Raw genomic sequence first — 22,673 nt, 5'->3', positions numbered from 1 at the left:
GCATGAGTTGCTAGCTCTGTAGCTCGACGTGGTTTGGCCTACCACAACCACAAGTACTGGTCACCCACCACCAGGTCTCCACCGCGATCATGTGCAAGGTGGTTACGACGAGTTTGGGAGGGAGATAACTGATGATGCACTGATGAGAACTAGAATGAGAGATCATTTGCTAGCTGGAGCTATAGGTGCTGGCAGCAGATGGATGTGGATCGGCCTTCCTCTTTCTTTGGCCTCCACACACACACACACACACGCACCACTGACAAAAGCTGTAGCCGTTGCATAATGCCTGTTGATGGGTGATGATGCTAATAATGCTATATATGAATGATCCGTGCAGCTCTGGGTCAGGCTGTGTACGTTGCTGCTGCTAAACAAAACCGGCGGCGATGGATGATTTTGATTCCGGCGGACGGACGCACGAGAGATTCTCTCTCGTTTAACTACAGGGCAACGTGGAGCAGATATTGATGCCAGCTGCTGGACGGACGGGGACGAACGGAATTCCTCGTCATCACTTGATAAAGCGGCCGTTCGCGGCGAGCCGTTGGGTTCCGTTTCAAGTCTGATGATGATGAAAAGTGGTTGAAGGTGGGGGGAGTCGGTCATCTCTGCCTCATCTGCTTTCTGTGCTGCGGTGAGGCTCCACGGCGCGACAGACGCGCGGGCCCAAGGACACCACAAGCCCACGAGGCCACGAGTGACGACGCCGAGACCGAGAGGCGCCGGCCTGGAGGCCCAAAGCGCACTGGCGGCCTAGGGTGGCAGCAATGAATGAAATAGGAAAAAACCTTTAATTTTAACTATTGTTGTAATTTGATTTCTTTTTTTCCCGTTGGACTTTCAAAACTAGACATCACACCTCCTGAGCTCTCAAAACCGTTCAAATTAACTCCCTACCTGGTTTGAAGTGGTCTTGAAGAAGGTCCTGTCCTTTTTTAGTTAAATACATTATAGGGTTTTTAAACCATACAAAATGTATCTGAGCCAAGAAAAATCCTAGGAAAGATATATAATTTGGGATACAAAGAACCCAAATAAAACATTTAGAGATTATGAAAATATATCTAAGAGCTTCCAAAAGATATATGCAGCTCTAAGAAAATAGAAAAATGTAAGAAAAACAAGAAAATTCTTGAAATATTCTAATTGATGTCTAAACATGTTTTGAAAAATTTTCATAACAAAAAGTGTAAGACGAAACCGATGCTAATGCATAGCATTAATTCATTCAACATTAGTCTATGTTGCATCTCGTATCTTTATTGTCAAAAAGTTTCAAAAACATGTTGATTTACGAATTTATAGATTTTTTGGAACTTTTAGAACCTTACGTCATCTTATGTGGCTCAAAAACGTTATTAAGTATTTACTGATTTTTTTAACTAACAAAAAGAGACAAAACAACCAAAACCATTTCGACCAAGGACATTCATTTGAAAGGTTTTGGAGTTCAAGGAGGCAATTCATAATACAATGATACTTTAAGGAGGTAAAATAGACCTTTTTAATGAAATATTACCTTTGTCCTAAAAAGAACGTAATCTAATTTGCAAAAAAGAAAATATGATCCCACATTTGAATTCATACTTTCTTAAATTTATCTATTAATGATATTTATTACTCATTAGGAATATTATTATATTCCTTATATTTGGTCAAATTTAAGGTTGATTGATTCATTGGAAGCGAGAATTGTACTCCGTGTGAAGCTTCAATTTCTAGAGTTGTCCTAAGTCAAAATTTTTAAACTTTGCCTGAATTTCTAGAAAAAAGGCTAAGATTTATAGTACCAAATTAGTAACATTAAATTTATCTTAGAATATATTTTCATAAAATACTTATTTTGTGTCACAGATATTGATGTTTTTTTCTATAAAGTTGGTCAAATTTTAAAAAACTTGACTGATACGGATTTTAGAAATTGAACCTTTCAGAGATAGAGGGAGTATTATATTTAGGATGGAGAGAGTACTACTTACTCACTCCGTCCCAAAATAAATGTCGTTTTCGCTTCCCGAAAAATAACTTTAACTAAATATATAGAAAACAATATTAATAGTTATAGTACATAATTAGTATCATTGGAAAGATCTTTAAGTCTAGTTTTTGAAACAAATTTATTTAGAGATACAAATACTGCACGTATTTTCTATAAATTGAGTCAAACTTGTAGTACGAAAATCTAAAATGATACTCTTTTTGGAACCGAGGGAGTAGTGCCCTAGCAGACCTAAGGCCTAGCAACCCTGGGTGCCATGCTTAGGCTCCGACACTGATGCACCATGAGGCGTTTAATGCGACAAACTCTATTGAAAGCAACACCCTAAAGATAAGCACTTGGTAATCTCCCCCCAACCCCCAGACATGCATGTGTCTTCAACATAGGGACGGCAATGGGTATTTCTGGAGTATGGAAGCATTTGGGAATTGGGAGTGCTGACACAAAAGTGCAAGTTGAAGGCATTAGTAATGTCTTGATGGCTGTTGTACGTGTTACAATTCAATTTGGACCCAGTTGTAGGAATTGAAAGAGGATTTCTTTGTGCTCAAAACATTCGCTTTCCTTTTCTGTCCAGCTGTGTTTTTCTTACACAAAAAATCAGTCAATAGTAATTTCAGTCATAAGTTTTCAGACTAGCGAACAGAACCTACTGGTAGCTGTGAATGCTGCTGCAGCTGCTGCTGCAGTATTCTCTCTGCTTTACTAGTATCTTTATTTACTTTGATGGAATTTAGTTGTTGTACTAGGGGTGACGGCTGACGAGTGAGTTTATCAGTTCTAATTCTCAGTGCCAGGATGAAACTTGCAGCAGCTTGACTTAAAGAACACATGTTACTATCAAATTCGAACCCAATCCAATTTCCATCTTGCAGCAGATGCTATGCCGTTGCCGTTTTCTTTGCTTTCTGGCGCTTTTTCTCTAATCCACGTGCCAACCGACCGCTGATGCCGCTGCGATTTGCCAAATTAAAGTTGAGTGCTAATTGAACCTAAAGCCTGTCAGAGCCTCCGACACCACGCACCAGGACCAGGAGGCAATTTCTGGGCAGGGAGGCCATCTGGACTGGCACGCGCACCGTCCCCGTGTTCACTGTCCCCTCGAGCAGCTCGCGCCTGATACTGTATGGACTTGTATAATGCAACATTCTCGACACACCATCAGTGTTAAGCATCTTCAGGGATTAGTTAACCAAGTCCTGAAACGGGACTCACGCGATGAGTCGGTGACGGGAACAGCGAGTCCTGCTTTGCTTACTGCTGCTATAGTGCTAGCTAGTAGCGGATAAGGTCGAGTGGAAGCAGGGATCTGATTCCAGACAATGCAAACAAAATAATGCAGTTGGATCACATGTCAAGAAATTATTACGCGTAGTGCTAACTTTGAGCTAATTTTGGACTTATGTCTAACTGCTCATACTGCTAATAAGCGGCTATTAAACTGTGTCACACTGCTGCTGGCTGGACCCCTTTCATGGCACATGCCTAGCAAGTAGCAGCTGCTGGCCTGTGTAAGCTGGACAAGTGTCTGAGCACACGAATAATTGATTTGACTTGGTTGCCTATAAAGATGCGGACGCTAAGCTCTAGCTCGGCACAAATACCAGCACCACTCTTCCTGCTGCCCATCTGTGCTCTTCAGTTCATCACTTTGTAGTGCTCCTCTCTGTAACTCTGTTAACATCCTCCAGATCTTGGGAGCTTCTAGTACAGCGATCGAGTCCGTTATTGTGTGCTAGCTACTACAAGTATAGTTGGTACAAGACTACAAGTATCTAGCTAGGCTGCTGGTAGGAAGCAGATAGAGGAGCTTGATTGGGGAGTGATCAAAGATGATTGAGGTGTTCATCCACGAGGAGTACGTGAACAAGCGCCGGGAGCAGAAGAAGCAACAGCAGCAGCCACAGCGGCGCCGGCGGCACATGAGGGCGCTGCAGATAGAGATCGACAAGCTGAAGCTGCCACTGCCACCGGCAACCGCAGCAGCCCCGGGCCAGCACCAGCAGAGGCTGAGGGATCAGAACCAGCAAGCTGCCGACGTGCCGCGCTCTCCCGTTGGGTCGCCGACGGCGGATGCGGCGACATTCCGGGACCATCTCTTCGACTACCTCAAGCCGTATTAGCACCTGCTCCCTCCCTGCCTCCTGCAGCTTAATTAGCTTCTGTCGCTAGAGCGGCGCACTGATTATATGCTTGTGTGCATCATGCATGTGCTCCACGATCTTGGTCAGATGTGATGTATTTAACCTCTTCGGTTAGTGGAAATGAAACGTACTGATAATCTCGAGCTCTCGACTCTTGTTTTGTTTGCATTGGAAGCTCTAGATTGTGGGAAACGGCTCTTTGATTTTTTTTTTTCAGTTTTATTATTACATACTACAGTACAGACAAGGCATCTAGCAGAGTGACAAATGATGCATTCTCCTACCGAACTATATTCTCTCGTGACATCTCTTCTTGACGAGAAGATTCGCATGTGCTTTGTGCCGTGCAACACCATGTTCGCCTTGCTGATCTGACAGTTATTCAACAGTATTCTTTTTTCATAATAAATCAACAAACAATACTTTTAGTCAAGCAAACAGGCTCATTGCTTAGTTCGTTGCAAACATATTCCCATAAAATCTGGCCTTTTTTCCACTGCAGATTCCCCGGCCCACTGATATCACAGTATGAAGCACCCCTACAAGCTTTGTGCCTAGATGAACGAGAGAACGAAGAAATAGGAATAGAGAGAAATCGGAGGAAGAGGCAACATGGTGGAGGTGCCCCCCTAGACGACTTGGTCTATCAATGCCCAATTGACAACATCCATACAGCGCATTTTCTCAATTCCCTCCATCCCTCCAAAAGAAAAAGCAATTCTAGCGTCCTACCAAGTCAAACAATTTTATGTTTGATTATAAGTTCATATAAAAATACAAAAAACATGATATCAAATAGTGTTATTAGATTGGTCAAGAAATATATCCCAAGGGAGTAGTTACTCCCATGTGTATATCTCTAGACTTAGAGCATATATGACCTGATGAAGTGTATGTAGATGTAGTATATGATCATACTAAACCATCTAGGATAATATCTATGTTAAGTATGTAAGTATGCATACTTATTTTATATAGTATTGTAGTGGTATCTCAGTAATATACTAAAAGGTATGGGTTCTTTTGAAAATTTGCGCGTACTGAGATTTAAAATATCTTAAAATAAGTATATAAATATACTCAAACTGATAAATTAGTATGCACACATAGTTTATTGAAGATGAGATAGAAAATGCACCCTTTGGTCACACTTAGACTGCATATTTTTTTATAAAATTGGTAAAATGTATTTTCTATAGTATATATTTGGTATAAAAAATATTGCAAATCTTTTCTATAGTATATATATTCCATATAATTTGATAATTGGTGTCACAATACGGATAAAACTTTTAGATGCTTTTTATTGGTATAGGAGGAACGGTGATTTGTTGGTCCATTTGACAAACACGAAATGGAGTTGTTTTTGAAGAATGTTGACACAACAAAACTCTTGGGACACATTGGCTTCGTCTCTGGGCATAGTTGTAGTGATGCGAGACATATGAGGTTGTGTTAGAGGCTTGCTACAAGCTAGAGACTGCGACAATGTGTTTGTTTGTGTTCTATGGATGTTCTTTAATTTTCGGAATTGAGTTTTAGCCAGTTTTCTTTTGTAAGCTCGATTCTATCATCTTAGAATGATTATTATACTAATAAAATAGTCTGATTTCTCTAAAAGAGGATAAAGCAGGATGTTACAATGTTTTCAGCGACGGGCCTCCTTACTCCGTTGTTAACTTTGAATATTGTCATCAACTAGTTTTAGAGGGTGTTTTGTTGGGGTGTTAAAATTTAACGGGTACTACAATATTTTATTTTATTTGATAATTAGTGTTCAATTATGAACTAGTTAGATTAAAAAAATTCGTCTCGCAAATTATTTTCTAGCTGTATTTTTAATTTTATAAATAATAATTTTTTTAACAAAGCATACGCAAGCTTTATTAATTGAAGATAGTTACATCTCTTTACAAACTCATTAATGAAACTAGATGGCTCATCATCCCAAATACAATCTTTATTTGTTTGCTTAGCTCGCCTTGCCAACTCGTGCGCTACACAATTAGCATCACTTTTGCAGTGCTCAATGGAGATTTCCTGGAACCCGCTCCATATAATAATGCATTCATCATAGATAGCAGTCGCTGAGTTTGCTGAAAAAACTCCGTCTTTCATCGTTTCTACCACCTCCATACAGTCTGACTGAATGATAAGTCTATTACCTCCAATATGTTGTGCCAGCAAAAGACCTTTCTTTAATGCATATGATTCAACCATAGGCGCATCAATTACATGGGAAACAAAGCTATGCGCTGCTGCAATCACTCCTCGTGAGTGATCTCGAATTACAACTCATGTGCTTCAACACTCCTCATCATCAAACGATGCATCCACATTAATCATGATCATTCCTTCAGGAGGTTTTTGACACCCTTTTTGCACAATTGCTTCTTTCTTCATCGCCATTTTATAGGCAACAATAGATAAAGCTGTCCGTCAACACTTCCTTTGCTCTATCACACTGAAAGATGATGTATTTAATATCCTTTGCTCCACTCAAACAAACATGACAGCCTCTAGAATTTTCTATATGGCAGTTTGTAAGAATTGTCTATCTAAATATTCGTGCGATGGGAGTTGAAAAAAATCACACGGAAGGCTTTAGCAGCGCAAAGTCGCAAACCCAGCCTACAGAGCCAACTGGGCCACCTACCATCTCCTCGCGGAAAGCGCAAAGGCCCAGCCCAGAGAAGCTCAAGAAAAACGCGACGCTTTCATTGCACACCGCTATCAATCAGTCGTCTCGTTTCCTCTCTTCCCCTCAACTGACAGAAACCCCCAAATCCGCTCCCTTCCCCTATCCACCTCGACTCCCTTCCTTCCATAGCAGCGGCAGCGGCGGCGGCGGCGAAGGGCGGCGGAGCCATGGGCGGAGCCGGCGAAGGCGATGCTTGGGCGGATCAGGAGCAGGGCAACGGCGGGGGCAGCCGAGGTGTAGGCGGCGGCGGCGGCGGCGAGGCGAAGCGGTCGGAGATCTACACCTACGAGGCCGCCTGGCACATCTACGCGATGAACTGGAGCGTGCGCCGCGATAAGAAGTACCGGCTCGCCATCGCCAGCCTTCTCGAGCAGGTCACCAACCGCGTCGAGGTCGTCCAGCTCGACGAGGCCTCGGGCGACATCGCCCCCGTCCTCACCTTCGACCACCAGTACCCGCCCACCAAGACCATGTTCATGCCGGACCCGCACGCGCTCCGCCCCGACCTGCTCGCCACCTCCGCCGACCACCTGCGCATCTGGCGCATCCCGTCCCCCGACGACGCCGACGACGGCGCCGCCTCTGCCAACAACAACAACGGCTCCGTCCGCTGCAACGGCACCCCGCAGCCGGGCATCGAGCTGCGCTGCGAGCTCAACGGTAACCGCAACAGCGACTACTGCGGCCCGCTCACCTCCTTCGACTGGAACGACGCCGACCCGCGCCGCATCGGTACCTCCTCCATCGACACCACCTGCACCATCTGGGACGTCGAGCGCGAGGCCGTCGACACCCAGCTCATCGCCCACGACAAGGAGGTCTACGACATCGCCTGGGGCGGCGCGGGGGTCTTTGCCTCCGTCTCCGCCGACGGCTCTGTCCGCGTCTTTGACCTACGGGACAAGGAGCACTCCACAATCATTTATGAGTCTGGTTCAGGTGGCGGCGGCGGCGGTTCCAACTCGGGCGCCGGGGATGGTGGGACTGCGTCCCCGACACCACTCGTGAGGTTGGGCTGGAACAAGCAGGACCCAAGGTACATGGCCACCATCATCATGGACAGCCCCAAGGTGGTTGTGCTTGATATCCGCTACCCAACACTGCCAGTGGTAGAGCTACATCGTCACCATGCCCCTGTCAATGCCATAGCGTGGGCGCCTCACTCTTCTTGCCACATCTGCACAGCTGGGGATGACATGCAGGCACTGATATGGGATTTGTCATCTATGGGAACTGGTAGCAATGGTAGTGGCAATGGGAATGGTAACGCAGCTGCGGCAGCAGCAGCTGAGGGCGGTCTTGATCCCATTTTGGCATATACAGCAGGGGCAGAGATTGAGCAGTTGCAGTGGTCGGCAACCCAGCCTGACTGGGTTGCAATTGCATTTGCCAATAAGCTTCAGATTCTCAGGGTCTGATTTCCTAATTCTGCCCTGTTTCACTGAGGAGTAAAAAGAATGCCAAACTTGGATAATGAGGTTAGGCCATGGGAGGATAATCTTTTGTGCTTGCTTTAGTTGCTTATTTATGTTGTGGACAACTGATATTCGTGGTGGGTCATTTCTAGTTATAGAACAGAAGACTTGCTAATTAGAAGCTGAATTGGCAATGAACTCGGTTTGTAGAGTAAGGAGCTGCTCTGGTGTTAGTGATGGTGATAATGGGAACTGAATTTAGTTTGTTCTTGGTCCTAGAATTCTGCCCGCCTGCCCGGTAGCATGTAGATTCACATCTTAACTTGCTTGTTGAACTTGCGATGGTCATATGTGCCCTATAACCGATAATATTCCCTGTGTGTTATTTTCTCAGTTTTTTGTTTTTTTTTGTATATGTGTTTTGTGTGATTGCACAACTTGGTTTGTTATGTCTTGTGATTGAACCAGTTGTTTTCCTTGTTATTTCTGGATTTTTAGAGCAAGTAGCTATGCTACATTTTGTCTTGTTAATAGTTGGAATTGGCACTGTAGTTAAGTTCTTATTTGTGCTTGAATGTTATGCTTGGTAGCATTTACATGTATATAATTCTTAAGTTGCTTGTTAGAATTTGCATCCATCTTGTATGCATTAGAAGTTATAAAGCTGTGTTATGTATTGATATGTTATTTCAGTTTCATGAATTTGTTTGGCTGCCTTAATTGTAATACCTATAAACCTGTAGCTATAGTTCACACATTTTATATCTCATTCCCTTTTTTCTGCTTAATTTTCATCCTATAGAATATATATCCTTGATTTTATAGCACCGAATGCTGGTGTGTTTTGATCCTTGCATTCAATCTTTAGCTCATAGCTTCTGTTGTGTGACTATAGCAAAGGTTTTGTTGCTGCAACAAAGGATTGGATTTGTTTTTAGTTTCCAAAGATTAATGGCCTAACAAAGTTCACATAAGGATTGTTTCGAGGTGTTACCAGTTTGGCTTCAGTGGCTGCTTTGTGGGTTTTCTTCCTTTGCTGACTTTGTCAGATGAGTGTTTACCGCCAGACTTGATAGGAAGGCATGCATATGAGATGTGAGGAAGTGGTTAACTTTCCTTGTTGCATGACATGGCATGGGATTCTTGTCAGAACTCTTACATCACTTAGCCACATGTCTGGAGCCTTGTGGTGGGATTTTTTTCCTTAGAAATTGTGTTACTCTTTGTTATGAGTTGATAAGTTATGGCAGTAATGTTCGCTGATTTGTTGTGAGATAAAAACAATGTTGAATGGCTGACAGATTCAGCTGATAAGCTCAATCGAACAGGCTGGAAGTGTTGACCCATGATTGTCTTAGTTTCTGTTTATCAACCCCATGGTTGCATAGCTGCAATTCTTTATTTGCAGTCTTTGTTTAAGTTCGCTTCCCAGTCCTATTTTGGCTTCTAAGTTCCAAAACGGTATGAACCTTTGTTTAACTGAGCCAATGGTGAAAGGTTTTGTGAGACTCGATTGCTATCCTTTGGTGCGGGTGCCAGTTAGGTCTAAAAGCTTAATTTTGTTATTCATCTTGCTTCTAATTGAGGGATTTATCTGAAAACAAAAGATGCATCCAAGATATTATCAGTTGGAGACATCCTACTTTTTCTTTCGGGATATATAAAAATAGTGGAATCAGAAAGTCTTTCATGCTTTTTGTTGTTGCTGTGCTTTTAGTAAGTATTTGTTTCTATTATTTGCCTTGGTGTTTTTTTAAGAAACATGCTGATTCGTGACAAAGGAGAGCGTTTTTTTTTCCCAAACAATAATGTCATTCATGCTTCACGTTCCACTATAGGTGTTACCTGTCGCTAGGTTTCCCATTCTTTGCTGAATTTGTGTGCTTACCTACTGGATTGGATGTCCGGATGGGAAAGCATGCATATGAGAAGCACGGAAGTCACAGACTAAACTACTTGCCTCACATGACGCAGGGCTGTTGTCAAATTATTCCATCACTGATACACCAGTGACTTTTTTTTGGGTGGTGGGGGTGGGGGTAAAGATGGCAAAGGGTACAAACCCGTTGGGTTTTGCCATCCTAAACCCATGCCCATTAATATAAAATATGCCCACTAAAAAATCCATGATCAGTCACATGTTTGATTTTGTGTTCAAACCCATGTCCATCGGGTCACGGGTATTTAACGGGTTGCCCGTGCCCATCACAGCATGTCATAAGATAGTCATCCAGTCAAGTGAGCAAGTCTACTCTATAGCGCACCAAAATACTTAAAGTTGAATTAATTGGCAAGGTGGGACTCATGTTATGTGTTATTACACCTTCGCACTAAAAATTTGCGAGTTCTGACAGAAACACTCACCTCTAGCATGCATCGGGCCATGACCTGCTAATGCTCAGTGCCAACATCTGGCATATCTTTGAGTCCAGATGAACTGAGTGCATGCACTAAGACGCGCTAGCCAGCTGCAGCTTTCACATAAGGAGCTTCTACTAAAAAAAAAGTATGGAGCATGCATGTTTTCTATTTTGTTTATTTTTTCTTGCATTTTGTACTTTATATACTAATTATATTGTGTGATGATATGGTGAATCGGGTTTAAAAAACCCATGGGTTTGCGGGTTTGGGTACTACACATCCAGACCCATGCCCACAAACCCGCTGGGTCTAGCTTTTGTCCCATTAATAAACTCATGGGTAGCGAAGTTGACCCATATTCTTAACCTAATAGAGCAAAAATCCATCGGTTTCTGTTTGCATTCCTCTCCGCTTCTGTTTGCGTACAAGGGTTTTAAATTCCACAACCTCTACAATAACAACAGCAAAGCCTTAGTCTCAGGCCTTGTACGCTAAAGCTAAAGCTTTTGCAAGTGTTATTAGTTCTAAAAAATTTTGCAAAATTTTTCAGATTTCTTGTCACATCGAATCTTGCGATATATGCATGGAGCATTAAATACATATAAAAGAAATAACTAATTGCACTGTTTACCTATAATTTGCGAGATGAATCTTTTATGCCTAGTTAGTCCATAATTAGACAATATTTGTTAAGGCCTTGTTTAGTTCCGAAAATTTTTGGGAAATGGACACTGTAGCACTTTCGTTTGTATTTGACAAATATTGTCCAATCATGGACTAACTAGACTCAAAAGATTCGTCTCGTCAATTTCGACCAAACTGTGCAATTAGTTTTTATTTTCGTCTATATTTAATACTCCATGCATGCGTCTAAAGATTCGATGTGACGGGAAATGTGAAAAATTTTGCAAATTTTTCTGGGAAGTAAACAAGGCCTAAATACAAACGAAAGTGCTATAGTGTTCATTTTACAAAAAAAAATTCAACTAAACAAGGCCTTAGGCCAGTTGGGGTAGACCAAAGTTGAAACCTAACATGAGTCGCTAGTCACACTTAGGCACATGAGCTGTTTTGCAAGCATTCCTATGCAAACATAGATTTCTAGGTATTTCCTATGCAAACATAGATATCTAGGTATATACTAATCTTTTAAATCTCTTTATTGTCTACTCCATGTCAAATTCGGTCTTCCTTTATCTATTCTCACATTAATAACTTGACTTTAAACTCCCCAATGCACTAGTGACTCAAGGTCTTTCTTTTGGGTTTAATTCCACAATCTTAAAAAAACAGATTATTTGAATTTTTTTCTTTTATTTTTTAATAAAATCTTGCAATGGTTTTTAATTCCACAACCTTTCAAAAAAAAATCTGATTATTTGAAATTTTGTTTTATTTTTTTAAGAAAATCTATTTGTAGTCAGATTTAACTCGTGATTGAGGTGGCGCTGTGTAGGACGAGACGTTCAGCGTGCCTGACTTTGAATTCAACTAGAATATTAGGCGCCCTTCGGGCACCCTACATGATTTCTAAACAAAAAACCGATTTATAGATGACAAATATGGATAAGACACCAAGCATATGCATCAACACTATCACACCGATCAAGAATATATTATCATTAGATACATAGCACAAAATATATAAGTATCATGTATAGTATAGTTTGTGCCCTGCCATCATGATTCTATTCACCCATAAATTATACAACCATTCATTACAAGTATGACCACTCTATTGAGTCGTACATTACACTTCATGGCCGGAATTCATGACTGCAACCATGAAGTTTTCAAAACACAGAGTTGGGCAACGACGTAACATGTCACATCTATGCAAACACATATATAGCTGTCTACAACCGATCTGGTCAAAAGCATTGTGATCTTCATCTTCTAGAGATTAGGCATCTTTGATTGCACTATAAATAGAAAAGGACATCAACTATGATGTTTATAGATTTATAACAAGGGGTAATTTCAATGGGGCTAAAATAGACAACACATCTTATATAGGATTCAAGCATAAAGTGGTTGTTATATGAAACTGGAGCATAAAGTGGAGTATTTGAAACCAGTATCTTTATCAGCAAAAAAAAGCTTATTTGTTGTTCCTTTGACAAGCAATACATGTCCTAGAAATAAACTACCACATTACATACACATAAGAATATGATGCTACGAGCACACAAAATGATCATAGAAATTTATTTCAGCATTGAAGACTTAATATACTATCCTAACCAAGACCACAACCAACTTTAGATTCAAACAGGTGGAAACATGTCCACAAGGACATGTAGAAACTGATGTTCTACTAACAGATCTTTTGCAAATGCAAATATAGTGAAATTATATGGCAATGACCACAAGGAAAGCTGACCTTGGGTTGGTGACCTCCAAGCCCACATCAGCCTAGGCAAGCTCAGCAGTGAGCTACTATTAAGTGCAACAGAGGAACAAGGCAATGACAAGAAGGGGGAAGGACTTTCCACACCGCTCCTACCTTGGCAGATTGCTACCAAAATGGTAAGGATCTGCAGTGATTTTATGCCCATGATAATATACATCAATAAAAAAATCATGCACTTAGTAGAAGGACTTTTGAGTTTACCTAAAGAACGTGACACCATAGCATGATACAGAGCCATTTCTCACAACACCATAAGACTGTCAGTTATAAGTTTAGAAGTCAAAGCTCAATTAGCAATGTGCTGAATGTGCCGCTTACATTATCTTATTTTTGCATTGTCGCTTCCATTCCTCTTGCTTTTGTATCATTATTCTCTCATCCGAATCTGTAAACAATGGCAAAAAAACAAATGCATGATTTGCTAGCAATTTCTTATGCTACCTGTTCTCTAGTGTTAATTTTTTGAAAAGATTCCATTCTAAATGGCATAATGGGGCCAATAAGGCACCATATATGAGGAATTTTTGCTCACCTTGCTCAGTAAAGGTGCTTTTTCCTTGCTCTATGACAAACCTTGTAGGTGTCAACGCACAAATCATCTTGTTTACATAAATCAAAATCAAAGGAAGCCGATTTTGTCAGGATAATAAGCAGAGTCCACTTGGAGAATTATCATATAAATACCTACATATTCACTATTCCATATCCATTCAGTGATACTGCTGTTTGGAGACATGAAATCACGAACAAAAGTCTCAGCAAGCATACAACAGAAGAGAGTCAATACACTAACATGACTTCTCATGTAGGAGTATATACTAACATCATTGTCAAAGATGTTAGGCACAAAAAAACAAAAAACAATACACGCTAGATCTTACCACTGTCCTCAAACTCATAGCCGGGCACTTCGACCTAAAAGCGAGTAGATCCAACCATGTCTGCATGAATCTGATCATCAGATGAGCGGATCTGGCAGTGCCAGCATGGGTCCTTCGATCTCACAGAGGCGCTAGGTCGGAGTAGAATGACCCAGTGGTGTGGCAAGCCCCAACGTCGTCGTAGAGCCACGAGCGGGAGCACAGGCGACCGCGGCACAACACCACCAGGAAGAGGTAGGGCCGCACTCCATTTCTCCCATAGATTCAGGTGCGCCTGTGCGACATGACGAGGCATAGAGGGGAGGAGGGAGGATGCGTCGATGGCTAGGGGAGGAGGGAGGAGACGACGCCGGCTAGACAGTACCCAGAGGAGGGAGGAGGGGACGACGGCTAGGGTTTCGATTGTCCCCAAGCCGCTCATGACCAAGCCAGGTGTGGGAGGAGCGAGATTGTTGGAATGTCTCTAGACTGTGGGTTGTTTTTTTCGAAAGATAGAGGAGTTTTTTTTCAAAACATGAAGCGACACATGTCAACACATAAATGAGCCACCAATGCCCTAAATTTTGTGATGGCTGCAAACTCAAGTGGGTTTTAATAACTTGGGCAACTCCAATAGTTTTGCAAATAGGTTGACATTTTTGTTTTTTTGCTAAAACTTTCAAAAAATCTCCTATCCAACAATTTGACAATTGGACTTGGCATACTGCATGCGTGCGCTTTTATAGGAAGCTGACAACCTAATGCTTTTTCGCTGATCTCCGGAACTAGTATAATTTTTTTGCCAAGTCAAAATTGCCAAACTCTTGGAGATGCCCGGGGACTTCTCCTTCGGCAATATTGTTTTTTTCATCCAAGGACATTTCTTTGGGCCACCGAGCTTGTACGAGACTTCTCTTCCAAAGACTTCTCTTCAAACTGGCGGGCCTTCAGTTTAGGCCCATGTCTCGGTGGAAAACCCTCCGACAGCCCAAAAATAGCGCTCTTCCTTTAATTTTCTAGCCTGAGCTGATGAGCCTCGAAATCAAGAAGCAGCTGTGCAGAGCATCTCCAACAGTTATGCAATTGGAATTTGTCATTTGTTAGAGTTTGCCAAGTCCCTAAACGTCCAAGTGTTTGGCATTTTTGACTTGGCATTTCCCAAAATAGTGGACCAAACTATTTTTGTCCAGGAATCTTTCATCTCCGCGGGAAATTCTCTCGCGCGTCGCGCTGGCGCTTTCTTTTTCACGCGCAATTCCTCCGCCCGTCGCGCGCAATTCCTCCGCCTGTTGCCGCCAATTCTCTCGCGCGTCGCGCGGCCGTGTTCATCCCGCAAGTCCATGTCGCCGCTTGGACCAGGTCGTCGAGATCCGATCGAGGCAACAGTCCCAGGGTGCACCGCGGCATCCAGGTCCCAAGGCTTCCACACGGAGTCGTCTCGTGGGGAAACTACCACGACGTGGGAGTACGGGCACGACAAGGAGTCCAAGATTCTCGGGATATCAAAATTGCCAAGCCATTGTGCCTATGCAAAAATGCCAAGTTTGGTCCATCAAATGCCAAGTTTGCCAAAATGCATAAGTCAAATGCAAAACTGTTGGAGAGCAATTTTTAAGGTTTTTGGCAAATTTCAAGAATGCAAAGTCCAATTGCATAACTGTTGGAGATGCTCTTAAGAATTGGAAAGCAGTCATGGATGCAGAATACTCATCACTAATGCAAAATAAAACCTGGAATCTGGTTCCACCTAGAAAAGAAATACATTTCATATACTGTAGATGGGTCTTTAAAGTAAAAAAAAGAAAAGATATATATATATATATATACTATTAGGAGCTTAGGGCTCCCAATAGTTATTAGAAGCCCTAGTCCAATTTGTGTTTTCTGGTTCCACCAAACTAGGTTCAGCCAACTAGCTCACCCAACAGTCCACCAGACCCAATATATATATACCCCAAACCCTAATCCCACCTATCCAGCCACCCTATCCGCCGCCACCCCCAACCACCCCGTCGCAACCCACCCTGGAGCCCGGCCGTCGCGTGTGCAGCTCGCCACCCCTGGATGAGCACCGTGCTCGCCTCCTGGAGCATCGATGGTGACGGTCTACCAGCCACTCCATCCCTCCTCTTATCTCCTCCTCGCCACTAGGCCCACCACGGGGCTCGGCCGTCGTCTTCCCTGCCAACGACGCATCCGGAGCGCTGCCGACGTTGGTAGATGCTTCGGCGTCTGAGCTCCTGGCCGCTCGTGCGGCTTGGCGAGCTTCGGAAGTGATGGCTGTCCTCGAGACCTTGAAGCCCCTGGAGGAGAAGCTGGGTGCCAACATCCCTCGGGAGGCCAAGTCCTGCATCTGCGTCATGCATGGCGGCCGCAGCAGGCGTTTGTCTCGACGTTTTCAAGTCTGCATCTGCGTTAGCAGGCGAGTAGATTGACAAGGGCCTTGTTTAGTTTCCAAAATTTTTTGGGTCGGGATACTGTAGCAGTTTCGTTTATGTGCTTACATATACGAGTTTCTATGGATAGCAATTATGATTTGGACTAAATAAATAATGGATTTCGTAAAATTGTTATCATGTGTTTTGATTTTCTATGCTTCTTGAGCCTGTTGATGCAAAAACTGATCTGCAAACACAAAGGGCTAATACCCGATTCAAACGTTAAGGCGTGCCAGCCGATTTGACCTTACTATCGGCAAAGGTGATAACTTGAATACTTTAGTCCTGACAACAGCGATGCGCCCGGATGTCCTACCAAGTCAAACAATTTTATGTTTGATTATAAGTTCATATAAAAATACAAAAAACATGATATCAAATAGTGTTATTAGATTGGTCAAGAAATATATCCCAAGGGAGTAGTTACTCCCATGTGTATATCTCTAGACTTAGAGCATATATGACCTGATGAAGTGTATGTAGATGTAGTATATGATCATACTAAACCATCTAGGATAATATCTATGTTAAGTATGTAAGTATGCATACTTATTTTATATAGTATTGTAGTGGTATCTCAGTAATATACTAAAAGGTATGGGTTCTTTTGAAAATTTGCGCGTACTGAGATTTAAAATATCTTAAAATAAGTATATAAATATACTCAAACTGATAAATTAGTATGCACACATAGTTTATTGAAGATGAGATAGAAAATGCACCCTTTGGTCACACTTAGACTGCATATTTTTTATAAAATTGGTAAAATGTATTTTCTATAGTATATATTTGGTATAAAAAATATTGCAAATCTTTTCTATAGTATATATATTCCATATAATTTGATAATTGGTGTCACAATACGGATAAAACTTTTAGATGCTTTTTATTGGTATAGGAGGAACGGTGATTTGTTGGTCCATTTGACAAACACGAAATGGAGTTGTTTTTGAAGAATGTTGACACAACAAAACTCTTGGGACACATTGGCTTCGTCTCTGGGCATAGTTGTAGTGATGCGAGACATATGAGGTTGTGTTAGAGGCTTGCTACAAGCTAGAGACTGCGACAATGTGTTTGTTTGTGTTCTATGGATGTTCTTTAATTTTCGGAATTGAGTTTTAGCCAGTTTTCTTTTGTAAGCTCGATTCTATCATCTTAGAATGATTATTATACTAATAAAATAGTCTGATTTCTCTAAAAGAGGATAAAGCAGGATGTTACAATGTTTTCAGCGACGGGCCTCCTTACTCCGTTGTTAACTTTGAATATTGTCATCAACTAGTTTTAGAGGGTGTTTTGTTGGGGTGTTAAAATTTAACGGGTACTACAATATTTTATTTTATTTGATAATTAGTGTTCAATTATGAACTAGTTAGATTAAAAAAATTCGTCTCGCAAATTATTTTCTAGCTGTATTTTTAATTTTATAAATAATAATTTTTTTAACAAAGCATACGCAAGCTTTATTAATTGAAGATAGTTACATCTCTTTACAAACTCATTAATGAAACTAGATGGCTCATCATCCCAAATACAATCTTTATTTGTTTGCTTAGCTCGCCTTGCCAACTCGTGCGCTACACAATTAGCATCACTTTTGCAGTGCTCAATGGAGATTTCCTGGAACCCGCTCCATATAATAATGCATTCATCATAGATAGCAGTCGCTGAGTTTGCTGAAAAAACTCCGTCTTTCATCGTTTCTACCACCTCCATACAGTCTGACTGAATGATAAGTCTATTACCTCCAATATGTTGTGCCAGCAAAAGACCTTTCTTTAATGCATATGATTCAACCATAGGCGCATCAATTACATGGGAAACAAAGCTATGCGCTGCTGCAATCACTCCTCGTGAGTGATCTCGAATTACAACTCATGTGCTTCAACACTCCTCATCATCAAACGATGCATCCACATTAATCATGATCATTCCTTCAGGAGGTTTTTGACACCCTTTTTGCACAATTGCTTCTTTCTTCATCGCCATTTTATAGGCAACAATAGATAAAGCTGTCCGTCAACACTTCCTTTGCTCTATCACACTGAAAGATGATGTATTTAATATCCTTTGCTCCACTCAAACAAACATGACAGCCTCTAGAATTTTCTATATGGCAGTTTGTAAGAATTGTCTATCTAAATATTCGTGCGATGGGAGTTGAAAAAAATCACACGGAAGGCTTTAGCAGCGCAAAGTCGCAAACCCAGCCTACAGAGCCAACTGGGCCACCTACCATCTCCTCGCGGAAAGCGCAAAGGCCCAGCCCAGAGAAGCTCAAGAAAAACGCGACGCTTTCATTGCACACCGCTATCAATCAGTCGTCTCGTTTCCTCTCTTCCCCTCAACTGACAGAAACCCCCAAATCCGCTCCCTTCCCCTATCCACCTCGACTCCCTTCCTTCCATAGCAGCGGCAGCGGCGGCGGCGGCGAAGGGCGGCGGAGCCATGGGCGGAGCCGGCGAAGGCGATGCTTGGGCGGATCAGGAGCAGGGCAACGGCGGGGGCAGCCGAGGTGTAGGCGGCGGCGGCGGCGGCGAGGCGAAGCGGTCGGAGATCTACACCTACGAGGCCGCCTGGCACATCTACGCGATGAACTGGAGCGTGCGCCGCGATAAGAAGTACCGGCTCGCCATCGCCAGCCTTCTCGAGCAGGTCACCAACCGCGTCGAGGTCGTCCAGCTCGACGAGGCCTCGGGCGACATCGCCCCCGTCCTCACCTTCGACCACCAGTACCCGCCCACCAAGACCATGTTCATGCCGGACCCGCACGCGCTCCGCCCCGACCTGCTCGCCACCTCCGCCGACCACCTGCGCATCTGGCGCATCCCGTCCCCCGACGACGCCGACGACGGCGCCGCCTCTGCCAACAACAACAACGGCTCCGTCCGCTGCAACGGCACCCCGCAGCCGGGCATCGAGCTGCGCTGCGAGCTCAACGGTAACCGCAACAGCGACTACTGCGGCCCGCTCACCTCCTTCGACTGGAACGACGCCGACCCGCGCCGCATCGGTACCTCCTCCATCGACACCACCTGCACCATCTGGGACGTCGAGCGCGAGGCCGTCGACACCCAGCTCATCGCCCACGACAAGGAGGTCTACGACATCGCCTGGGGCGGCGCGGGGGTCTTTGCCTCCGTCTCCGCCGACGGCTCTGTCCGCGTCTTTGACCTACGGGACAAGGAGCACTCCACAATCATTTATGAGTCTGGTTCAGGTGGCGGCGGCGGCGGTTCCAACTCGGGCGCCGGGGATGGTGGGACTGCGTCCCCGACACCACTCGTGAGGTTGGGCTGGAACAAGCAGGACCCAAGGTACATGGCCACCATCATCATGGACAGCCCCAAGGTGGTTGTGCTTGATATCCGCTACCCAACACTGCCAGTGGTAGAGCTACATCGTCACCATGCCCCTGTCAATGCCATAGCGTGGGCGCCTCACTCTTCTTGCCACATCTGCACAGCTGGGGATGACATGCAGGCACTGATATGGGATTTGTCATCTATGGGAACTGGTAGCAATGGTAGTGGCAATGGGAATGGTAACGCAGCTGCGGCAGCAGCAGCTGAGGGCGGTCTTGATCCCATTTTGGCATATACAGCAGGGGCAGAGATTGAGCAGTTGCAGTGGTCGGCAACCCAGCCTGACTGGGTTGCAATTGCATTTGCCAATAAGCTTCAGATTCTCAGGGTCTGATTTCCTAATTCTGCCCTGTTTCACTGAGGAGTAAAAAGAATGCCAAACTTGGATAATGAGGTTAGGCCATGGGAGGATAATCTTTTGTGCTTGCTTTAGTTGCTTATTTATGTTGTGGACAACTGATATTCGTGGTGGGTCATTTCTAGTTATAGAACAGAAGACTTGCTAATTAGAAGCTGAATTGGCAATGAACTCGGTTTGTAGAGTAAGGAGCTGCTCTGGTGTTAGTGATGGTGATAATGGGAACTGAATTTAGTTTGTTCTTGGTCCTAGAATTCTGCCCGCCTGCCCGGTAGCATGTAGATTCACATCTTAACTTGCTTGTTGAACTTGCGATGGTCATATGTGCCCTATAACCGATAATATTCCCTGTGTGTTATTTTCTCAGTTTTTTGTTTTTTTTTGTATATGTGTTTTGTGTGATTGCACAACTTGGTTTGTTATGTCTTGTGATTGAACCAGTTGTTTTCCTTGTTATTTCTGGATTTTTAGAGCAAGTAGCTATGCTACATTTTGTCTTGTTAATAGTTGGAATTGGCACTGTAGTTAAGTTCTTATTTGTGCTTGAATGTTATGCTTGGTAGCATTTACATGTATATAATTCTTAAGTTGCTTGTTAGAATTTGCATCCATCTTGTATGCATTAGAAGTTATAAAGCTGTGTTATGTATTGATATGTTATTTCAGTTTCATGAATTTGTTTGGCTGCCTTAATTGTAATACCTATAAACCTGTAGCTATAGTTCACACATTTTATATCTCATTCCCTTTTTTCTGCTTAATTTTCATCCTATAGAATATATATCCTTGATTTTATAGCACCGAATGCTGGTGTGTTTTGATCCTTGCATTCAATCTTTAGCTCATAGCTTCTGTTGTGTGACTATAGCAAAGGTTTTGTTGCTGCAACAAAGGATTGGATTTGTTTTTAGTTTCCAAAGATTAATGGCCTAACAAAGTTCACATAAGGATTGTTTCGAGGTGTTACCAGTTTGGCTTCAGTGGCTGCTTTGTGGGTTTTCTTCCTTTGCTGACTTTGTCAGATGAGTGTTTACCGCCAGACTTGATAGGAAGGCATGCATATGAGATGTGAGGAAGTGGTTAACTTTCCTTGTTGCATGACATGGCATGGGATTCTTGTCAGAACTCTTACATCACTTAGCCACATGTCTGGAGCCTTGTGGTGGGATTTTTTTCCTTAGAAATTGTGTTACTCTTTGTTATGAGTTGATAAGTTATGGCAGTAATGTTCGCTGATTTGTTGTGAGATAAAAACAATGTTGAATGGCTGACAGATTCAGCTGATAAGCTCAATCGAACAGGCTGGAAGTGTTGACCCATGATTGTCTTAGTTTCTGTTTATCAACCCCATGGTTGCATAGCTGCAATTCTTTATTTGCAGTCTTTGTTTAAGTTCGCTTCCCAGTCCTATTTTGGCTTCTAAGTTCCAAAACGGTATGAACCTTTGTTTAACTGAGCCAATGGTGAAAGGTTTTGTGAGACTCGATTGCTATCCTTTGGTGCGGGTGCCAGTTAGGTCTAAAAGCTTAATTTTGTTATTCATCTTGCTTCTAATTGAGGGATTTATCTGAAAACAAAAGATGCATCCAAGATATTATCAGTTGGAGACATCCTACTTTTTCTTTCGGGATATATAAAAATAGTGGAATCAGAAAGTCTTTCATGCTTTTTGTTGTTGCTGTGCTTTTAGTAAGTATTTGTTTCTATTATTTGCCTTGGTGTTTTTTTAAGAAACATGCTGATTCGTGACAAAGGAGAGCGTTTTTTTTTCCCAAACAATAATGTCATTCATGCTTCACGTTCCACTATAGGTGTTACCTGTCGCTAGGTTTCCCATTCTTTGCTGAATTTGTGTGCTTACCTACTGGATTGGATGTCCGGATGGGAAAGCATGCATATGAGAAGCACGGAAGTCACAGACTAAACTACTTGCCTCACATGACGCAGGGCTGTTGTCAAATTATTCCATCACTGATACACCAGTGACTTTTTTTTGGGTGGTGGGGGTGGGGGTAAAGATGGCAAAGGGTACAAACCCGTTGGGTTTTGCCATCCTAAACCCATGCCCATTAATATAAAATATGCCCACTAAAAAATCCATGATCAGTCACATGTTTGATTTTGTGTTCAAACCCATGTCCATCGGGTCACGGGTATTTAACGGGTTGCCCGTGCCCATCACAGCATGTCATAAGATAGTCATCCAGTCAAGTGAGCAAGTCTACTCTATAGCGCACCAAAATACTTAAAGTTGAATTAATTGGCAAGGTGGGACTCATGTTATGTGTTATTACACCTTCGCACTAAAAATTTGCGAGTTCTGACAGAAACACTCACCTCTAGCATGCATCGGGCCATGACCTGCTAATGCTCAGTGCCAACATCTGGCATATCTTTGAGTCCAGATGAACTGAGTGCATGCACTAAGACGCGCTAGCCAGCTGCAGCTTTCACATAAGGAGCTTCTACTAAAAAAAAAGTATGGAGCATGCATGTTTTCTATTTTGTTTATTTTTTCTTGCATTTTGTACTTTATATACTAATTATATTGTGTGATGATATGGTGAATCGGGTTTAAAAAACCCATGGGTTTGCGGGTTTGGGTACTACACA

At 42.8% G+C, this 22,673-nt stretch overlaps 2 protein-coding genes across 2 annotated transcripts; both read left to right on the top strand.

The window, feature by feature from the left end:
- Nucleotides 6,881–8,655, top strand: LOC8059609 (WD repeat-containing protein LWD1). Its single transcript, XM_002453869.2, has one exon. The coding sequence runs from the start codon at nt 7,015–7,017 to the stop codon at nt 8,263–8,265; it is 1,251 nt and encodes a 416-aa protein (XP_002453914.1). The 5' UTR covers nt 6,881–7,014; the 3' UTR covers nt 8,266–8,655.
- LOC110434868 (WD repeat-containing protein LWD1-like) lies at nt 18,652–20,426 on the top strand. Its single transcript, XM_021459650.1, has one exon. It carries the CDS (start codon nt 18,786–18,788, stop codon nt 20,034–20,036), a length of 1,251 nt encoding a protein of 416 aa, XP_021315325.1. The 5' UTR covers nt 18,652–18,785; the 3' UTR covers nt 20,037–20,426.

This window comes from Sorghum bicolor, chromosome 4 (genome assembly GCF_000003195.3).
Source record: "Sorghum bicolor cultivar BTx623 chromosome 4, Sorghum_bicolor_NCBIv3, whole genome shotgun sequence".
In the NCBI taxonomy this organism is placed as follows: Eukaryota; Viridiplantae; Streptophyta; class Magnoliopsida; order Poales; family Poaceae; genus Sorghum; species Sorghum bicolor.
The sequence above is the reverse complement of the archived record's forward strand: the minus strand, read 5'-3'. Positions and strand labels throughout refer to the sequence as shown.